The sequence below is a fragment of the Monodelphis domestica genome, chromosome 1 (assembly GCF_027887165.1).
Source record: "Monodelphis domestica isolate mMonDom1 chromosome 1, mMonDom1.pri, whole genome shotgun sequence".
Lineage (NCBI taxonomy): Eukaryota > Metazoa > Chordata > Mammalia > Didelphimorphia > Didelphidae > Monodelphis > Monodelphis domestica.
In genome coordinates this window covers 122,810,460-122,833,224 of record NC_077227.1, presented here as the reverse complement: position 1 = coordinate 122,833,224, position 22,765 = coordinate 122,810,460, and the positions used below count along the sequence as shown (strand labels likewise).

The following is a 22,765-nucleotide window of genomic DNA, read 5'->3' as shown; positions in this document are numbered from 1 at the left end:
TAAAGAAATTAGGAGTATCTCAGTACTGAGATTATGAACATTCAGTGGGCTTTGTTATGGCAGCCTTCATATCCGGATATTAATCCGTAGCCCAATTTGTTCATTTTTACCCAAGGCAGCAGGCCACTGTCCTGGAAGGAACTGAAGCTCCCCCTCATCCCCTTTTACCAATGGCACAGATTTCATTTCACAGGTGTTTAAAATAGAATAGGAAGACAAATCTAATAGAATGAGCCTAAAATAATGAGCCTGCTATTTATGTTTGACTTACGGAAATAAATGCCGTTATGCCTCTTAGAACAGATCATCTAAGGATGCCTTTAGAGCATTTATCTTTCTTTACATAGTGTCCTTGATTGGTAAAGTCTCTTTAGTCTTACCTTTAGATTTATGTTTGAGTGAGAGATCTCATTCTTAGGTCACTGGAGTACAATCTCAGATTTGTGTGAAATAATAGGTATGAAAAAAACCCAAACCCTTGAACATCTACTCTAAAGATTTTGTAGTTGCCTGTCAAAAGAAATGCATAATTTTTCAACAACAAAAGGTTCTTAAAATTTCAATGAAATTTGTGTATATGCATGTTTAATTTTTTATAACATGTAACTTCACTTTAGGGGTGGATCTTTTTTATCACTATATACAAATTAACCTTGAAAATGAGAGTCCATTTATATATGCCTAGTTTTGTTTTTTTGTTGTATCTTTTTTGAGAGAAAATTCTTACCTAAAGTAACTATGTACCAATTCCTTTTTGACATGATTTCCCTTCAGATAATGCCAACTCATTAATCCCAGGAGATCATGATGCTGAAGCCTAAGAATATATGCTTTTTCCCCTACAAAGAGAGAGGATCAGAGAAAGGGAGAATGACATTTAGCAATAAGGGCCAATGTCAGCAGGAAAATGACACTGTAGTAATATCTTTAAGCTGATAAAAATAATTTAATAATGAAAGTAAAAAATCTCATAAATTTCTTTAGTCTGCTCATGAAGTTAGTCTGTCTTTAAATATATTTGTCCTACATTTAAAGTTGAATTTGTGAATTACATCTAATTAAAAATTGCTTGCAGGGTTTTCTGTTTTATAAGTTTGAATTTGCAAGGTTAGAAAGTATAAGATTTTTTTTCAAAGATGGAAAAATATTTATGGAAAGTAGGCAGTTTTTATTTTTTCTATATCTTATTTCTCATTTCACCTTCCCCACTCCAACCCAGAACCTTCCTTGCACAGTCACCTGCACAAGGCAATCAGTAAATGTTTGTGGAATAAATGAATGTCAGAAACTAGGCATTTCTGTGTTATGCAGAATCACAGAATTTGAAACTGGAACAAATGCCAGAGATCCAAGTTCTTCTTTTTAAAGAAGAAGAAACTGATACCCAAGGAAGTTAAGTGACTTATCTAAGTCATACAGGTTTTAAATAGTAGAATCAAATAGAAGACTTGAACCCAGTTCCTTTGACTTCAGGATATTGCTCTTTCCATGACACGAGGTGCTTCTAGGAGAAAGTTTCCTAAACTGGGAAACATCTGTGTCTCTAGAGCCCAAGAAACCAGTAGCAACCTATTATATACTTGCTCAAGCTGACCAAGGGAATTCTGGTGTGGCCCTCAGTAGCAGTAGTTTAGAAAGACAAATCTGTATTTTATTGACATAAAAGGCCAAACAGCAAACTGCCATTGAGAGAAGAGCGATACTTCTTTGGAGATTCCTTGATGACTGCCAATATTGACTCTTGAGGAACCATTTTTAAACTCCAATGGAGCCAGCTTTGATTTTTTTTAAAACTGGGTGATCTGCCAAATGGTGCATTCTTCACTTGTTGAAGATCCAACACTATTCCTTGAATTGTCTCTATTTTAGTCTTCCAGAGTATCTCCTACTCGTCCTCTGGGAACCCTTGAGCACTTAGTATTGAGTCAAGGGGGAGCAACTAGGTGCCTCAGTGGATTGAAAGCCAGGCCTAGAGATGGGAGGTCCTAGATTCAAATCTGGATTCAGACGCTTCCTGGCTGTATGATGCTGGGCAAGTCATTTAACCCCAATTGCCTAGCCCCTTGCCACTCTTCTGCCTTGGAATCAATATATACTATTGATTTTAAGGTAGAAGGTAAGGATTTATTTTTTTAAAAGCTGAGGAACACAGGAATGCATATCCTAATAGCTATCAAGGAAGAAATAACTTCAGAGAAACAAATTTAATGGTAATTACTAAAATATTTCCCCAAGTCATTTAGATAACCTGCCACCAGATAAGATAGTATCTAAGCTTTGCCCATTTAATCAAATCCTGTTGTCCATAGGTATAGTCAATTTAGTTCATAACTGTGACATTTTAACTACTTATTATTTTTCTTTAAAAGTATGATTTGCTACAATAATAGAGCAAGAAGTACAGCTAGTTAGGACAGTGGATAGAGGCTTGGAATTGGAAGGTCCTGGGTTCAAATTTGGCATCAGATAATTTCCTAGCTGTGTTACCCTGGGTGTCACTTAATCCTGATTGCCACTCCTTTGTCTAAGAACAGATACTAAAACAGAAATTAAAGGTTTTAGCAAACAAACTAAAAACAAAAAAAGCAAGACTTTTAACCCTATTAATTATGGTATTTTAAAGAAGATTACAAGCGTATCACAAGATTGAAAGATTCTTGGCTAAAATAAGGTTATTATATATTGTCTTGTAAAATTAATCACAGTTAATCATTCACCACTAATCTAATGCTTGGTTTCTCTCCAGATTTGAGTAGAAAACACTTTTTAACTAATTTTGGATTTTTCTTAAAGCCCATTTGGGCACATAAATGTGACTTTTTGATCCACTCTGGCCAATCTTTGCCTATCATTTCTGCACTAGCTATTTAGACTTTCTTTTTTATTATTACTATTATTATTTAACTCCAATAATATTCCCCTAGCTTAATAAGAAAAAAAGAATATTAATAGTCTTCTTATTGTCCACAACTCTTCTTTGGCTTCTTTCTGTCTGTCTTTTTGTTTATGGTGAAGTTGAAAAAAATAAAAGAAAAAGAAATCACATTTCAATTTAGTGACACTGATCTGTGGAAAACCCACAAGGTTTTTGCATTTGGATGTATCATATTCATAGCTGGCTTCTCAATCTTAATTTGTCTCTTTGAGGGGAAATTCCCCAGTTCATCTTCTCTTTTTTTTTTTATCAAAGCCCTGTATCTGTTTAGACTTCGCAAAAGCAAAACAAAACAAAACAACAACAAAACAACTGGCTGTAACACTGACCACTTCTTATAGGCTGAATGAGATGGAGATTCAAGAGTTAGAAAAATTGTCATCCTGTTCCAGAGCTTACTGTATTAAAACACATTGAAACTAAACAGAATACTTTTTAAGATCAGAACTATCAAGTGACTTCTTTATAGTGTTCATGACCTCTCTCTGATCATTACAGTTTTAGAATCAAAATCTCAGTGAAAATCATGCCCAATAGCTATTACTTCCTAGCCTAAGATGGGTATTTTAAAGATGTGCAAGTATGCATATGTATTCATAGAATCCTAGATTTTTAGGAGTAATTCCTGGAGATCCCCTTGTCCAGCCCACAGATATAGAAAATATATGTCTATATGTATGTATATTTATAACTAAAGCATCTCTTTAAAAAGCTACTGAACATTTCTCCATTTGGCAGTGGACTTACATTTAGTTGATTGTGTGTTAACACAAATGAGGTTTTTTTGGAACTATTTAATACATTTCCAAGAAAAAAACCCAATCTACTAATGATCCAAGTTTCAACAACTTAACTTTTCTTTTTCTCCCTTTTACTTATGTCTTATAGAAGTTTCCCCCCTTCATTTCAGCTAGTATTGAGAGTCAGCCTAGATACCAGGAAGACCTAAGTCTCAAGACCTTCTTCTGACGCATTAACTGTGAAACCCTGGACAAGTGACTTAACCATTCTGTGCTCCAGGCAACTCTAAGACTAAAACTTAAAGAGAATGTGTCGATCTGTATTAGTAAAGGAAATTTCCTCACAAGGCAATTCCATATACCAATGAAATCATAAGTTCAGTCCTTAGCCTTCTCCCATTTCTACTTAAAAGTTTTTTTCATGCTGAGAAATGTCATATTTGCACACAAACATTTTTTAACTTTCTACTTTGCGATAGCATTCTAGTTTTGTTCTATTTCTTTGAATTTACCACCCTATTTTGTTTGTAGGTATGGTAATGTTCAAAACTCTGGGGATAAGGAAAAATTTTCAAGGTAGGAGTGTTTGGCAGAGATCTGCTATGGGAGGACTTGTCTTATCCTAGAATAATCAGTCTATGGAACTTTCCTGAGATAGCTGCTTCTCTTCTTTCTAGGTAGGAACATGCCCCAAGGACTTCAGATGCAGAGAGGATGGTGAGATAGGTAAAAAGGAAAATAAAACATGGTGACCTTTCTTATTTGGCTTGAACCAATTGCTATCCCTTTAGCAGGAAGATAACCTTACAAGGGCCTTTTGAAAAGGGGCAGTTTGGGGAATAGCAAGGTGGCTCAGTGGATAGAGAACCAAGACCTGGAGTCAGGTGGACCTGAGTTCAAATGTGATCTTAGACACTTCTTAGCTGTGTGACCCAGAGTAAGTCACAAATCCATTAGCTTACCCTTTGCCCTTCTGTCCTAGAGATGTTAGTAGGAGAGGAAGTAAAAATTTAAAAGGGAGGTGGGAACAATGCCATTCTGGGGCTATTTCTTGTAAAAATAGACTTGAATCCAGGACTTCAATCCCCAGAAATCCTTGCTCCAGAATGCCCTCTAATCTCACTGAATTCTCACCTGGGCCAAGAGCAAGATGGGATATTTAAACCTGGTTGTGAATAAGCTTGGCCTCTTTTGGACTTCCGTTTTGGAGCAGACGCGTCTCTTTCATGATGTGAGGTTATTTTGTCTAGGCCTCTCTGGCCTAGACATGTGCTTTCTTATTCTGTATTTTCTTTAATCCTTAACCTTTAATAAATCTCATAAAAATATAATACTCCTTGCAGTGAGAAACTAATTTCTATCCGCTTCAGCTTCCCCAAAATTTTTATCTTTACATTCTACATCATGTGGCATCATATACAGCATGAGGCAATAACTTTTCAAGATTTTCTGAAGACCCTATATTCTTAAGTCTGTACTGTTTCTTAGCTCATGTTAGGACATACTAAGAATAATATAAATAATTAGACGGAGTGGAACCTTCAGAAGAATTCTGAGCAACCAAATCACTAAGTACTTGACTTACAGATCTGCCCATAGGACAGCAGATGGTATCCATCTGAGTACCTGGGGGAGAAATACTTTAATGGAAAAATCATTTTATTTTAGGAAACCATCTCTTACGTTATGCCCACATACTCTTGCTGCTTTTTACCTAAAATAGTTGACTCTCTTCCATTCTAATGCACTCATTTACATGGCAACAAATGGATATTCAGATCTGGCCTCCTGTACTTACTACTGGTCTGTACTTGGACAAGTCATTTGAACTCTCTGTGCCTCAAGTTTCCTAATCTGTAAAATAAGGGAGTTGGAATAAATGAGAGTAGATAGCAGGAATATTATTATCCCCCTTTTATAAATAAGGTAGCTAAGACTCTGCAGTTGTGACTTGTTAAATGAGTCTTATTCTACACTCTGTCTCATGAGATTATGTGAGAACCTGACTGTAGTAAGGTATGCCCTCATCATCTCTTCCAAATGTCATTCTGTGAAATTTCGCTGTCACCAGATTTATGAAAGTTTTTACTGTTTTTGCTATATTCCCTCTTCCCGGGGGCTGGGGACAGTATGTCAACAGTTTTAACAAATGACCACTAGATGGTGACCTTGCTCATTTTTTAAAAACCACTTGATCTGTCCAGCTTGAAGTCTATTTAAAAGAGCTTGGACAAACTCCCTTTTTATCAAGATATATTCATTACTTGAGTTATGACAGAGTGCTGAGCTTGGAGTAAGGCCTCAGACACTAGCTGTGTGACCCTGGGCAAGTCACTTAACTAACTGTTTGCCTCAGTTTCCTCCCCTATAAAATGACAGTGTGTTGGACTAGATTGCCTCTAAGGTCCTGTTCAATTCTAAATCTGGATCCTGTGCACTTAATGACCAAAGCCATTATGTGGCTGCTGCCTGCTTTCTAAACCTGTATTAATAGACAAGGACTTGAGTCACTAATGATGATATTTAAATCATAACCAATAATGAGCAATTTTTATTCCTTATGGGTACTAAAAACTCAGCTTATTCTTGCAGCTTTTCCTTTTCATTACCTCATTACAGTGTGATATCTCTCAGCATCCTGGTATGTTTGCTTGAATCAAATGTCTCATCAGCACTTTAACCTTATTGTGACGAAGAGTGTAGTTTACATTGGCTTTTCCTGTTGACCCATTCTCACCTTCCATAATTACAGGATCAACTCTCAATGTCTTTTTTTTCCTATAAAGCACAAAAATGCTAAGTCTCTTGGCCTTAGTGTGGGATAGTGGAAAGAGGGCTGGATTTGTCATTGGAAAACCTAGCTTCAAGTTCTAAACACTAACATTTATTAGCTGTTATGACCATGTAGATGATTTTCTTTCTAAGCTTCATTTCCTTCCTTCTTCCCTCTCTCTCTCTCTCTCTCTCTCTCTCTCTCTCTCTCTCTCTCTCTCTCTCTCTCTCTCTCTCTCTCTCTCTCTCTCTCTCTCTCTCTCTCTCTCTCTCATTTTCCTTATCTCTAAGGATAACATATTATCTGCCTCATAAAATGGTTGTAAGAATCAAAGGAAAGACTAGCAAGTAGTTTGTTAAACTGTAAAAAGTTGTCCAGATACCTTCTTAGACTTTAGGGATCTTTGTTTTCTTTAGTGGACAACTCCCACTGCATTGGCAGACTACTGTGTATGATTTGGTGTTTGTATCTAACCTAATGCTGACGGGCTCCTCTGCACCTAGCCAGACTAATCCTTAGACAATAGATGTGCAGACCATTATATTCAAATCCTTTCTGGCTTGGAGATAGGATCTGTTAGCTTGTGTACCTGTGGCATAGCTTTTGAGAACCCAGAGCCCAATGCTGCAGTAAAGCTCAGACTAGGATGTTAGTAGAGGTACACCAATGTATGTTTCCACTGTGTGTTTGTATAATGAATAGAGGATTGGCTTAAGAGCCAGGAAGACCCAACTTCATTTCCTGCCTCTGACATGTACTGGCTAATTTAACCTGATCAAAATGCTTAATCTCTCAAATGACAACTCTTAAGACTATAGATTGCAGAGATGTTGTTTAGTTGTTTCAGTCATGTCTGACTCTTTGTAACCTTATTTGGAGTTTTCTTAGCAAAGATACTAGAGTAGTTTGTCATTCCCTTCTCCAGCTTATTTTTACAGATGAGGGGATTGAGGGAAACAAAGTTAAGTGATTTGCTCAGGATCACATCACTAGTAATTGTGCGAGTCTAGATTTGAACCCAGGTCCTTCTGATTCCAGGGCTGGGTCTCTATCCATTGTGCCACCTAACTGTCCTTGTTGAAAGGATACAAACATGATTTGAAAGAGATTTCCTTACCCAGGAGTTTACTACACTAATATAACAAATCCAATCCATATTTCTATACTAGTAAGCTGTTATTATTATTAAATGATATTTCATTATGATCTAGATAAGTTTTTCCACCAAAAGTACCACCTTTCCTTTGAAAATTGCTCTGCTATTTTCCATTTCCACAATCAAATTTCCAGTACTATACACTACTTCACTCAGATACCAATGCTATTATAACCTATTCTTTTGAAAAATCCTATTGTTTGTCTTGTCATACTTTAGTTAATTCATAATGCTGCTGTTCTAATCATCTTTCTTAGCTTCTGCTTAAGTTTGACCCTAACACTGCTTCTCTATTAGCCACTGCATAAACTTTCCTCTCATCCCTAAATTTCTCACCACTATTCAAAGCTTCAGTCTTCCATTCCATCATATTTCTGTTTTCTTTACTGAAATGTACTTTCTTTAAGATCCTGCTTCCTCCTCCACTTGTCTTTTTTCTTCCCTGAAACAACTCTGTCTACTTCTCTGTCTCCATTAAAAACCACCTTAAATTTTCTTTTTCATGACTTCTTACCTCAGTAAGTGAAAATGGATCATGGATTTCTAATCTGTAACAAATTCAACCAAGAAACCATTCCTGCTATGACTGAAGGGTAAAAGATTAAGGGCACACCGAACTTTAAGCTTATTAAAAGATGCCAGTAAATATTTGTCTTATTTCTTTAGAAAGGAAGCTTCATGATTATAGACATCACACTTTTCCCATGCATATTTTTATTGCCCAGACTACTTGGTACACTCCATTCTAATTGGTAACTTGTATTCCTTCAAAAATTGCAATTTGTGTGAGAAATTCAAGAGAATTCTGAGATCTGGGGGTTTCACCAAAAATTGAAGATTTAGAATTCTAGGTCCAGAAATCCTGAATTCTGTTCTTTGTGGCATAATAATAATAGTGTTAATAACATACACTTATAAGATACTATGTCACCTTATAGCTTACAAAGTACTTTATTCATACCAGCTTTGCTAGATAGGTAGAAGGGGTATTATTATCTCTATTTTACAAATGAGGAATCAGTTTCATACTGTTGAAGTGACTTGTCCAAGGTCACCTAGATGAGCAGATGAAAATGGAACTTAAAATGCAGTTTAAAAATGACAAAAAAAGAATGCTTAAGTACATGCTATGTATGAGGCACTGTTCTAAGGTCTGAGGCTGAAAAGATGAAATAAGATACTATGTTTGCCCTCAAGGAGCCAAGCATCTAATGGGGAAGATCCATCATGGCTGCAGAAATAAATATAATAAATGGTAGAAAAAATAAAGTCAAAAGTGAGATGCCAAATATGAAGGAGGAAAAATCACTCTTTCTTGAAGGAAAACAGGAAAAGTTTGGTGGTAGTGCTAACATAATTCAAATGATTTTAGGAGGTAGAGTTATAAACTAATGCATAGAAGACATGGGAGATAGCCTACACAAATGACTATATCCTGGAGAAAATAGAATGAGGTCAGAAGACAACTGGCAGTCCAGTTTGAATGGGATATAGACTGTATGACAGGAATTGTAGCAAAAATAAATCTGGGAAGGTAGGTGGCATAGAGTGAGTGCTAGGCCTAGAATCAGGAAGACTGAGTTCAAATCCAGCTTATGATATGTATATGACTCTGGATAAGTCACTTTAGCTCTATCTTCCTCAATTTCTTCATCTATAAAATGGGGATAATAATAGCATCTCCCAGGCTTGTTATGAGGATCAAATGCAATAATAATTGTAAAGCACTTAGCACAATGCCTAGCATATAGTAAACACTATATAAATGTTAGCTATCCTCATCTTCATTATTAGAAACCAGTTTGTAGAGGATCCTAAATTTGTAGGTTTCTAATATATAAGTAGATTTAATACTTATGGCAAGGCCAGACATAGACAAGTTATGTCATGGATGAAGTAGAAAACTGAGAGATTGAGGGACATGAAATTAGTAGTCTATTATATGAGTTCAGGAAAAAGGTGATGAGGGTGGTAATATGAGTGGAGATGTGACATGTAGGAGGTAGCATGGAAATAGAATCAATAGTTCTTGGCAACTGATGAGTTATAGAAAATAAAGGATGATGTGAGCTTTTGAGTATGAAGGGAAAGGAGATTTTTTTGTTTTTTTTTTAATTTACCTTCCATCTTAGAATCAATACTGTGTATTGTTTCCAAAACAGAAGAGCAGTAAGGGCTAGGCAATGTGGACTAAGTGGCTTGCCCAGAGTCACATAGCTAGGAAGCATCTGAGGTCACATTTGAACCTAGGACCTCTCATCCCTAGCCCTAGTTCTCAATCCACTGAGCCACGAAGCTGCTCCACAAAAGGGATATTTTCAAGGAAGGAATACTGGGAGCAAGAAGATAAATTTAGTTTGGGGCATGTTTTTGGCATAAGATGCTAGAATTACATGAAGGTAAAGATGCTCAGCAGGCAGTTGGAATTAAAGGGATGGAACTGAAGTGAATGATCACACTCGTCCATATAGATTTGTGAACCATCTGGGCAAGTGATAACAAAGCTCTGGGAATAGAGGAGAACAAGGAAAGAGTAGAGAGCAGGAGAAAGGACCTAAGACAGAGTCCTGGGGGGATAAACTACATTCAGTAGGATGAGGAGAAAAACAAAGAAGAAAAGTCAGATTTGGTAAGAAAAGAACCAGGAGAGGGCAGTGTCACAAAAGCCCAGGGAAGAAAGGAAATCCAGAAGGAGGGGTTAATTAGTCCACAATGACAAGTCTTGCAGATGGTCAAAAAGTACAGAGAATGAGAAATGTTTGTTGGGTTTGGGAATGAATGAAAGACCCTTTGGTGAACTCAGAGATAGCACTTTTAGCGTGAGAGAGCCAGAAGTGTGATCACAGATACTTAAATGAGTGGGCAGTGAAGAAGTGGCAGCATTATAGTAGAATATTCCTATAGAAATGTCACAGTTTAGAAAAATTTAGAATTATAGCTTGAAGGGAAGGTAGCAGAGACCTTAGCTTATTTATAAGCAAAGGGAAAGTACCTAGTAGAGAAGGAGAGATTCATGGAACATGGTCCTAGAAGAAACTCAAGGGAGTGGAATCAAGGGTATAAGTAGAGACTAGCTCAGAGGGGTTAACTTCTGTGGATCAATAGGCAATACAATGACATTGAAGCAAATTGGGATTGAATGGCGTCTTACATTTGTAACATTTCCCCTCTCTACTCATACAGTGACCACCCTTATATAGGTCCACCTCGCCTTACCTGGACTATTACAATGGCTTTCCTCCCTCAAGTCTCTCTTCACTCCAATCCATCCTCAGCTAAGCTGCCAAAGTGATTTTCTCAAAGCACAAGTCTGACTGTGTCAGTCTTCAACTCAATAAACTTCCATCATTTTCTATTACCTCCAGGATCAAATATAAAGCACTGGGCCATTTCTTGGCCCCATCTTACATTTCCAAACTTCTTAGACTTGATTTCTTACTACACACTCTATGAGCCAACAACATTATTCTGATTGTGTTTGGTCCCAAATGACACTTGGTATCCCAACTCTGTTTATTTGTATTGTTTATTCTCCATGCTTGGATTGCTCTATCTCCTCACCTGGACCTCCTTGATTCCTTGGTCTTCTTTAATATCCAGTTCAAATCCTATCTTCTGCAAAAGGCCATTGTGGGGGTTAGTGTGGTAGCTCAGTGGATTGAGAGCCAGACCCAGAAATGGGATGTCTGAGTCTTCTTAGATACTTACAATCTGTGACACCCTGGCCAAGTCACTTAACCCCCATTGCCTAGCCCTTATCACTCTTTTGCCTTGGAACCAATCAATGCACAGTATTGATTCTAAGATGGAAGGTAAGGGTTTAAGAAAAGAAAAAAGGTCATTATGATCTTTTCCCTACCCTTCCTTCATGATTACTTTTCACTTTCTATACACACATACACACATAGAGGTATATATCTATATATGTATATCACTTATATATACTTATATGAATATATGATATATATAGTATATTTTGAATGTTTATAGTTATTTTCATGATGTTTCTCTTAGAATATAAACTCCTTGAGAGCATGGATGGCATTGAATTGCCTTTCTTGGTATCATTAAGGACTTAGCATAGAATGTGGCACATATTAAGTGCTTGATAAATTCTGTTTATTTAGTGAAATAGGTTTGAAGGTGTGGAGAAAGGGAGTTAAAGTATCACCTGGTGGTCAGGGATGTAGGTGGATTAATGGATAGAGAGCCAGGCCTGGAGACAGGAGGTTTTGGGTTAAAATCTGATCTCAGACACTTCCTAGCTATGTGACCCTGGTCAAGTCACTTAACCCCCATTGCCTAGCCCTGATCACTCTTCTACCTTAGAACCAAAACACAGCACTGATTCTAAGACAGCAGATATGTTGTGGTTTTTAAAGTAGAACCTACAGTATCCCTAATTGAGACTTCACTGCTATCTTCTCCTGACTTTGATGGGTGAGCCTTTTGACTTACCTAGCTAAGTGCAGGACACCAAGACACTTTCTCCTAACTACTCTCTCAATCTCTTTTTATCTCCCTCTTTTGCAGTCCTTCCTCTCACTTTCCAGCACTTCTTTTTCATGTTAACTTCTTTAATTAGCATGTAAACTCCTTGAAGGCAGGGATTGTCATGATTGTTTTTATATGTATCCGCAGTTTAGCAGAGTGCCTGGAACATAGTAAGCTCCGTCTGCTGTCCATTTAATTTGTTTATTTTTCATCTATATCCATCCATCCATCCATTTGTCTAACCTGTGGCAGGTGACTGTAATCTCAGCAAAGTAGTCATCATCTGTTTCTTGAGAAAATACAAGCTGGGGTTTATAAAAGAAAGAATTTGGAAGAAGTACCATGTGGCATGGGATCGGGAAGCAGATCTGAATAAAAAGATTAGTGTAGCAGGAGATACTCAGTTCAGATCAGATAGCATTAATGTGTAGCTCTCGTGGTCAGCATGGTTTTGTGACTTCTCCAGCAGCTTTCTGAGTCTCAGAGGTAAGTCTGGAAAAGGCAGATGGTAGGGGTGAATCCAGGTGGAAGATTAACAAGATGCAAGGAGGAAAACAGCAGGACAGAGCAACATGAGATTCTTGACATACCATGCCTGTCTCTGTGCCTTTGCATAGGTTGTCACTCATTAATGGAAATCTCTTCCTCCTCAATTCTGGTTTTTGTTTTTGTTTTTGTTTTTGTTTTTTTAGTCTCATTCTACTCTTCATGATCCCATTTGGGGTTTTGTTGGCAAAGATACTGGAGTGGCTTGCCATTTGCTTCTCCAATTGATTTTACAAATGAGGAAACTGAGGTAAACAGTTGGCTTGTCCAGGATCAGACAGTTAGTAAGGATCTGAGGCTAGATTTGAACTCAAGATGAGTCTTCCTGACTTCAGGATCAACACTTTATCCACTGTGCTACCTAACCTCCTTAATACCACAAAAACTCTGTAGATTTTTTTTCAACCTTGGCTTAAATGCCATCTCCCACGTGAGGCTTTTGTGCCTGTTTATCCCCCGCCTCAGCTGCTAGTTCCTATCCCTTGAATTACCTTTTTTTACTTACATATGTTTTGTACATACTCATAAGGGTTCATTTTGTTTCCTCCAATGAAATGTCAGGTTTTTGAGGGTAGCTATTGTTTCATCTTTTATCTTTGTATCTACTCATAGTCGGTATTTGTATTGAAATTGTTTCTCTTATTGTCCCCTAACAACCCCAGCACTTAAGAAGTAGATATATAAGTAGCCTGAATAAAGTAACAATATAAGGGAATTAAGAATGTAAAAGGGAACATAGAAACCACTTGCAAAAAAGTACATCCTATATTAATTAAGGCCACATTTAGAGATTATGTATTAAATTAGGAGAAGCCAGCTAGGTCCCATTATAACTCTGTCCTAATAATGGCCCCTCAATGTAAAACCTACAGATAAGCTCCAGGCCTGGGCAGCAAAACCAGAGAAACATTATGCTAATAAAGTTTTTAAGATAATTTTGAGGAGAAATTGATAAGTTAATAATTAACCCTACAGTGAGGCAGATAAGAGTTGTTACACCCCCTGCCAGAATGAGATCCCAAAAGCCTGTCCTTCAAGCACTCTTCCACTATATTGTGCAAGTGGTCCCAACTCTAATCCAAAGTTATGTAGATGACTATATTCCATTCTTTTCCTCATTGTCCCTGGCTCTCTCTACCTTCTTTCCTTTCTCTTGGAGGAAATGGAATACTCTTCCTTCCCCATACTTCTAAGCTAATCCTCTATGACTCAGTAATTTCTTCCCTTTTAAGGTTCATTCAATCTATTTTTATAACTCAATAGAGATTTTGATAAACAACTGTCCCCTAGAATACTCTCCTTCTTCCCAACTTAAATGAAATGCCTGGTTCACAGGTTTTTTTTTTTCTGCCCTCACTGGGGGACTTCAACATATATAGCAATATCCTTTCAGACATCTTAACTGCTGAGAGCCATCAGACCACGACACCTTGACAGAGTCACACATGGTAGCTGGGGAGACTACAGAGTGGTCCTTGGCAAGATGTGATTGCCTACCCAACCACCTTTACATGACCTCTTTCATCAATGCCCCTTACCTATGAATTGGCATATTATTAATTAATTAGTTAATTAATTATTATTCCCCCTAGTCTCAGAAGAAATAATGTAAGAGCAAAACACCTGTACCCTAATTCTCCAAAACATCACCAAAAGATCAGACCCTTAAACCCAATCCCAATAAGACTATCATGGGTTAACTTTTACTTAGCTAATTCACAGCAAAACTGCAGCTACAGGCCAAGCCCAAGAACTTTCTCACTCACAGAAGCCTATTCTCATGAAGTCAGCACACAAATCAATCATAGAGGCCTAAGCGATAAGTATATCAAGCTTCAGTATGCCTCAGTGACTCAGGAACTCCCTAGTAAAGAACCTGAGAAATGACCAGTCTAAATTTGAATTGTGTTCCCAGATCCCTCAGCCTCAATGATATGATTGTTGAACTGTCTTCTAACAACTGCTGATTAATTATTCCATTTTATTAAAAGCAATACATAATTTTCCTTGATTGTTTGTAAGCTCAAAACTTCTCACAGGGTAATGAGAAAATTAAGCCACCTGTGACAAAATCATTTATCTTGTGTGCAACCTTTATTCTGTCTGTAATCACAATACAAAAATATAGAATGTTAATCAAGTGATTTGTTAAAAGTTAATGTATCACTTTTCCAATTATCTCTCTTTGATTTTGTGTATCTGCATGCCAAGAAAATGGTATAAAAATCAAGATCAGACATCAAGATAGTGGAGCAGCTGTTAGATGCAAGGCAATCCCATGGCTGTTATGATTAAGCTGTCTTCCGTTTGTTATTTTTGTTGATTTATCGTTAGCCACCAGTAAGGATACCCTGGAGTTGTGGGCAAAGGTGGACTTTGCCCATGGCACTTAACTTCCTAATTCCTCATTTTACCCATTTCCCATGGCCTACTCCTCCATTCTACCACTATACACAGTGATGACAGTACCATTATCCACAAGTGTTCTACTTATATGTTCATGAATTTTATATAATCTTTTATCATTCCATCTCTCTCTGCCTTATGACTTCTAACTCTATAATTTATCCTCACCATAACTTCTAGTCCCTTTACCTCTCAGTTCTTCCCTAGTTTATCAACCCTACACTGGCTACATTCTCCTCCTTTCTCCATCTTGACCCCTTAGTCAACCAATTCAACTCACTGCTTCTCTCCACTCTTGAATCCCTTGCCATCTTATCCTATTATTTATCAAGCTCTTCCAAGTCCTAACCTTATATTACTGTTACCATCCACTGACTTTGCTATTATTTAAATGCTGCTGAATAGAGCTGGAGAAAATCAAGAAATTGTGCTGAAGGGATCCACCACAAAACTATATTATATAAACTTAGCTGGGCTCTCACTATAGCAAGGCAATCTTCTTATACTTTCCTAATAGTTTATCCTACTCACCATAGTGACTTTTCCAAATCTTTTCATTTCTTTTTAGACTTCTCATGACTACCCCTACCCATCCTCTCAGCTGAGAACTTTGTTTCAGGCTTCACAAAAAAAAAAAAAACAATAAAAACTGAGGCCTTTCACTGGGAGCTTTTTTCTCCTTAACTCACATCACTCAAATGCTTTCTCTTATTATCTTCTCCTTCACCCAGGTTTCAGAGGAAGAGATGGACCTTCTTTCCAAAACAATCCCCTGTACATCATATAATCCTATCCTATCCTGTCTTCTCTAAAAGATTACACCTCTTTCATCCCTACCCTCTCACTAATCTTCAACCTGTCCTTGTCTCATTATCTATTGTTTGCTTTTTCCTGCCTACAAATATGCCTATTTCTCCCCCATTTTCAAAAAACCCTCACTTGATCCATCCATCCCAACTAGCTATCATTTATTTCTCTTTTCATTTTTGTAGCAAACCTTTTTGAGAAAGCCACCTACAATTAGTACCTTTGCTTCTTTTCCCTCTCACTCTCTTTTAACCCTAGCTTCTGGCCTTATCATCCCACTTCTCTCTCAGAAGTTATGAGTGATCTTTTAGGTGCCAAATTGAGTTGCTTTTTTGTTAATTTTCATTCTTTTTGACTAATATGTAGCCCTTTGCATTGTAGATCATCCTTCTCTCTAGGTTTTTCTGACATTTCCCTCTCCTTGTTCTCCTCTTTCCTGTCTGTTTCTTCTCAGTCTCCTTTGCTGAATTGTTACCCCAGGTCATACCTATTGACCAAGGCTCTGGACTCTCTTCACTTCTCCTTCTAAGCTATTTCTTTGGGTGATCTCATTAGCTCCCATGCATTCCATTATTATCTCTATGTAGATTCTCATATCGTTTTATCCAGCCTCTTTCCAAACTTCCCATCTCACACTTCTAAATTTCTGTTGGATTCTTTCAACTTCTCCTATAGGCATCTCAAATTTAGTATATTAAATACAGAATGTATTATCTGTCTCCTTAAACCATCTCTTCCTCCAAACATTTCATTACTGTCAAGAGCACCCAAGCTCAGAACTTAGGTATCACCCTCAACTCCTCAGCTCCTTAACTTCTCCCTCTCCCCATCCATAGTCAGCCTGGTAAAACTTAATTTAAATCTTATTTAAAGTGCAGACTTTCATCATCTCTCTCTTGGACTACTTGTAATAGCCTACTGATTATTAGCCTTCTCACCTCAAGTCTCTGCACATCAGTTTGTCCTTCATTCAATTATTAAAATGATTCCAATTTCAGCACTCCACTGTTTTACCTAGCTGCCAGAATTCTAGTTACTTTATGCTGGATTAGATTTCTCTTTTCCAAAGTACTCTTGATTTCCTTGCTTCTCCTCTTCAACTCTACTTCAACTCGACAGTGCCATAGTATTCCTGACAGCCCAAGACCTAGTGCTGTATATGGTTGACTGCTCAGCATCAAGGACCAGTCTGTTTTGTAAAGAAGTAGGAGACCTGTTCATATACAAACCAATTTTCCAAACTCCTTAGGTAGTAATTTTATTTCACTAGCATCAAAGTATAATTGTTCCCTTTACTTTATTTAAGCTTTTTGAATGATTTTCAAGCTTAAATTAAAATTTTAGGATTTGAGTACTTTTATTTTTTTCTTTATTTATTGGAAGATGTTGAGTAGGGCATCTAACAAGAATAACCATGTTCTGGTTGGAATTTTTTAGGTCCATTGAGGTTAGAGCAGTTCAAAGTAGGCAATACCCTAAGGAAAACTACTTGCTTTTACTGTATAAGTTGATTTCAAAAATTTTCTGATTATATTGATGGGTGGCACACATGTTATAAATATCCTCTAATCTAGTTCGTTAGTTAATTGACACCCTTCTTGGTCTCCATCCACTTAGGTCCTACTCCAATAACCAAAAAAAATTAATAATTGCCTATGCATACACACAGAAGTTTGTTTTATTCTTGAATTCAATACCAAGAATACTGAGGTTTTTAAACACATGTGATTCCAATTTTATCTAAGCTTTATTTAGATACTCTGGAGAAAAATAAAGAAACTCTTTCCCCAGCTTCCTTCCTTGCAACACTTATTAAGCAACTACAGATTTCTAAGGTGCTGTGCTGGACAGTTTGTTTCAAACATACAATTGTAGACTTTTATAGTAATGGCCCCACCTTAACCAAAAGATGGTATTTTAGTCCAGCCTCCTAACCCACATAGTCTCTGATTCCCTATCTTCACATACCTAATCCTCAGGTACTCCCCTCAAAAAATGGTCAAAATTAGTTTATCGAAATACTTGTCCATATATTAAAATTTGCCAATGCCTTCCATTTCCCCCAGAAAGAATCCTAGACCTGAGAGTCAAGATATATGGGCTTTGATCCTGTCCCTGCCACTACTTAACAGTGTGGTCTTCCATAATTCTTTTAACTTTTCTAGCTCTCAATTTCCTCAAGTATAAAATGTGGGGAAGGAGAAATTAAAATCCCTATCTATATCTAATATTCCATACTAGTTAACTCAGAAAACAAAATAACAAACACCAAACACTAATTTTTATTAAAATGATTTTGAAAGTACAAAAAGTAAATCAGTAAGCAAATCCATCTTGATTCTTACAAAATTAAACCTGACTGGGAAATGATAGGACCTCATTTGAATTTACCTCATCTCTTCTTCCCATTTGTAAGTGAATATTGGGCCAAAAATGGACCATATCATATTCCTGACAAAACAAACCATTTGTGGAAAAGTCTGTTGCATGACTTTCCCTTGGATACCTTACCAAATGGCATAGATTTTCAGGGGCTTGATATTCTGTCAGCCCCATCACCCAGAATAAAACCTGAAAATCATTAATGGCCATCCTTTTATCCTAAGTATTCCATTCTTCAGTAACTCTAAAACTCTGTTCAGGATCTCTAGTAAATCTTGAAAATTAAAGCCAAATTCCTCAACTATACATTCAAAGCTCCCCAAAGTTACAGGTATTACTTTACCTTTTTAACTTTATCTCCCAATATTCTCCTACAGATATCTTTCTCTCTAGCCAGATCAGGCTCCTTACTTATCTCTCAATTCAGCCTGCCTTATTTCCCACTCTAACCTTTTGCTCATTCTCTTACCTGGCCTTAATCATTCTTCTCCTCCTCTCTGCCTATCATGATCTTTTTCTATCCTTCAAGGTTATTCTCATGTATCATTACATCTTCTCCATGAGATATTCCCTATCTACCACAAACTGGACTGATCTTTCCTTTCACTGATCCCTTAGAGTACTTAATGTCTATAAGTCATAGTTAATCATAATTGCTTCACATCATTACTTAATTGCTCCATATGTGCCTGCTTTGTCTTCTGAGATAGACTGTAGGTTACACAGAAGGAAGGATTTATATCTAAAATTTCTCCTCTTTGTGACTTACCTGGTATGATGTATATAATAGGAGCTCAAAAAATGTTTGTCTTGTAGAGATAAAATTGGCCAGGCACTAGCTAATCCTTTCTTGAGATCTTTTGGTTTGAACATTTAAAATGGACCTCAGGTTATGACAGCTTATAAAAAGTATAATCAGCAAAAAAAGTTCCCCAATTTGATAAAAGATGGAGTGTTAAGCCAAACTAATATAGGCAGTGTTTGGAGAAAGCCTTGTTTAAAGATTATTAGTAGTCGTACTGGCAACAAACACTAGTCCTTGAATATCTCATTATGTCCTGTTCTAGTTATATACAAAACGTTTCTAGGCAGGGCCTTTTTGCCCTGTCAACTTTGTATTGTTGGTAGTTTAACTTTGAACATTGGTTAGTTTTCTCTGACTATGAAGTTAATTGTCATGACAAGGATATTGAGTATAAACACTTCTGCTAATTTTATATGGAAATTTGTTAGAAGGAAAACTCATTATAGAGATATTAGTAACTGCTTTAGGAGGATTTTCTTTTTTTCCCTTAAATTTTTTTCCAGATGAAATGTAAATACAATTTTTAAAAATAATTTCCTGACATTATATAGTCTATGTTCTCTCCTTTCCTCTCACCCTTTCTCCCTTCCCAATAGTAGGAAATATGACATAGGTGTACATTTTTCATCATACAATACATATTTCTATATTATATTGTGAAACAAAACACATATTGCTTACACTCAAGAAAAATTTGTGGAGGAAATTACCTGAAAAATGGTATGCTTCAATTTGCATTTAGACTCTGTCAGTTCCATCTATGGCAATGGATAGCCTTTTTTGTCATGAGTTACTCAGAGATGTCCTAGAGCCTTGTCTTGTTGATAATAGTTAAGTCATTCATAGTTGATCATGTATACTATTGTTTTTCCTCAGTACAACATTCTTCTGGATCTGCTCACTTCACTTTGCAGCACTTCATATAAGTTTTTCCAGGAGAATATTTTCTTTAATTGATCATTTTAGTAAATTAAGTATGACTTCTATACCTTCATTTTGGCACTAATGAGATCAATAATACCAAGACCACAATCTACAAATTTTGTAATTCTTTGTTCCAGGCCCAGAAGATTTCCTACCTTAGCAGAACAGCTGTGTAGTTGGCCTCTCAGTATAAAATAGATCATTGTGGTTTCTTTGTATTTGCTCCCATTGGTGGGACATTTTTGCATACATATGTTGTTATACATGCTTGATTAATTTGGGGATAATGAAATGTAATGTTATCACTAAAGATTACTAAATAGGGACACTGGAGCAATTAGAGAATGAAAAATAAAAATTCAGAGATCCAAGACCAAAATATTTATAGACAGTCCACATTGTACACAGAATTAAGCATGCTAAAGTTTTACAACTGCCATGCTGCACAATGTTTCTTTTTTTTTTCTCGCAAAAAAAAACCCAAATCAAAAAATAAAAACCTACATTGTTTATTAGTCCCTGCTTACTTAATTGATACATTGCCTAGGTGGGCTTTAAAGATATATTATATACCAATACCCAGACTAATGCTTCTTTTTTTCCCTCTCTGATTTCCTTTTTCTCTTGTAGAGAGAATCACAGCGAGATTGAAAGGCGTAGAAGGAACAAGATGACCCAGTACATCACAGAGCTGTCAGACATGGTTCCCACATGCAGTGCTCTAGCTCGAAAACCAGATAAGTTAACCATACTACGCATGGCAGTCTCACACATGAAATCCATGAGGGGTACTGGAAACAAATCTACCGATGGAGCCTATAAACCTTCATTTTTAACAGAGCAGGTAACACTCCCCTTTCCACCATTATTTAATTTATCATCTTATTTTCTTTTCCAAGTAATTCTTGTATGTTGGAGAAACAAAAGCAAAAAAAAATGATGTTGAAACAATATACCTGAGCCCTTGGGAGATGTCCATAGTTGTAGGGAGAGATGATGGTGGAGAGGTGAGACAGGGTGTATAAAGAAGACAATCCATAGAAAAACATAAAAGAACTGATGAGAGAAAGGAGAAGAACCATGATGGAGCAATCTAAAAATGTAAGGGAAGAGAGAATGTAAGAAGACAGTTTCAAAGGCTACTGAAAAGTCATTAAGAATTAGAATTTAGAAAAGGTCATGGGATTTGACATTTAGTCAGTAACAGGTAACTTTCCAGGGAACAATTGAAGGGATTCACATCAATTTAGAGGGTCTTATGGATGTTTTTAGGTTGATAACATATGAATTATTGTATTTCATGTAGGCACAGTATTTTAGTATTAGATATTTAACATTAGATGTTATGAATAAACATCTTTATTCTTTGATTTGATCAGTACAAAATAAAGACAGTCTGTGAACATCTAGTAGACAGAACTTTTGTGTTCCTTATATAGCTTAGCATATTAAAGCATTCAATCAATAATGAATATTTTAATAAATATTTAAGGAGTAACTTGATTCTCTCCTTGACCAGCATTTTAAGTTTCTCCCTGTAGATTAGCTTTTGTATTCAAACATGCTCAGATCTCTACTATTTTTAAAAAAACCTTAAACAGTTTCATGTGACTTTATTGTTCCTTTGTTTATCTACCTCATATGGGCAGCTAGGTAGCAGAGTGCAGCACCAAACCTGGAATCAGGAAGACATCTTCCAGAGTTCAAATCCATCCTCAGACACTTAACTAGCTGTGTGATGCTAGGCAAGTTAGTTAACCCTGCTTGCCTTAGTTTCCTCATCTGTAAAATAAGCTAGAGAAGAAAATGACAAATCACTCTAGTATCTTGCCAAGAAAACCCCAAAGGAGAGTTCAAAGAGGGCCACAAAGAGTTGGAATGAGTAAAATCACTGAACAACAACAAAACTTAAAATAGCTTTACTTTCAAATGCTTCAAAGTGATCTACCTACACTCTTCATTTTTTCACTATCTAATGGAAGAAATTTGGGGCCTGGAAGCAAAAGACCTGGTCTCATATTCTCATTCTACGACTTAATAATTAGGTAATTATCCTACTGAACCACCGTTCCTTTTGAGACCCCAGTTTTTCCATCTGTAAAATAAGGGGGTTGGACTATTATGTTCTTTCCAACTTTCTTGTTTCTATTCCTTTTTTACCTTTCTAAAATCTGCTTTAGAATTTTGTTAAAACTACCAGATTCCTCAAACAAGTAATTTAATCATCCACAGACACAATCAAACTATAATTACTAAATGAAGAGTTGACTTCATGTTAGTGGGAAAATTTATGCTTTGTTGAGTTCTAAATTAAGATGGCTCATATGAGTAGAAATGTCCAATACGCAGTTGAAAATGGGATGTTCTGGTGAAAGACTGAGGTTAGAGATTAATGAAATTCTGTCTCATGAGATCTCTTTTTTGGATGGCAGTGTGGGATTCTGAACTAGGCAATGAGACCTGATTTTAAGTCCTTTTATTTGCTTAGTTACCTAAGTGACTTTGGGTGAGTCGCTTTAATGTCTTGCCCTTCCATTTCCTTATCTGTAATATTAAGAATGTTTGAAATTGATTATTTCCAGTGTCCATTTTAACTTTTTAAAAAACCCATAATTCTATTGCCCTTTTGAGCCATCTATTTAAATGTATACTGTTAATTTAATGATCTTTTCCATATTGATGTTCCAAAACTAAACCACGGAAGATTAATTGACCAAATTCATAAAATACAAACTTGCTTGAAGCCATAGACCTGGTCTTTAATGGAGCTGGTCTGAACCCAGGCCTTCTGTCTTCA

At 36.6% G+C, this 22,765-nt stretch overlaps 1 protein-coding gene across 3 annotated transcripts in view; it reads left to right on the top strand.

Moving 5' to 3' along the window:
• The window catches only part of ARNT2 (aryl hydrocarbon receptor nuclear translocator 2), a 268,147-nt gene that overhangs the window by 72,720 nt on the left and 172,662 nt on the right, over positions 1 to 22,765 (top strand). For all 3 annotated transcript variants that reach the window (XM_001367918.3, XM_056806028.1, XM_056806035.1), the window contains one exon: positions 20,599 to 20,812. In XM_001367918.3, the coding sequence (XP_001367955.2) occupies positions 20,599 to 20,812 (214 nt within the window). The remainder of the gene's footprint in view (positions 1 to 20,598; positions 20,813 to 22,765) is intronic.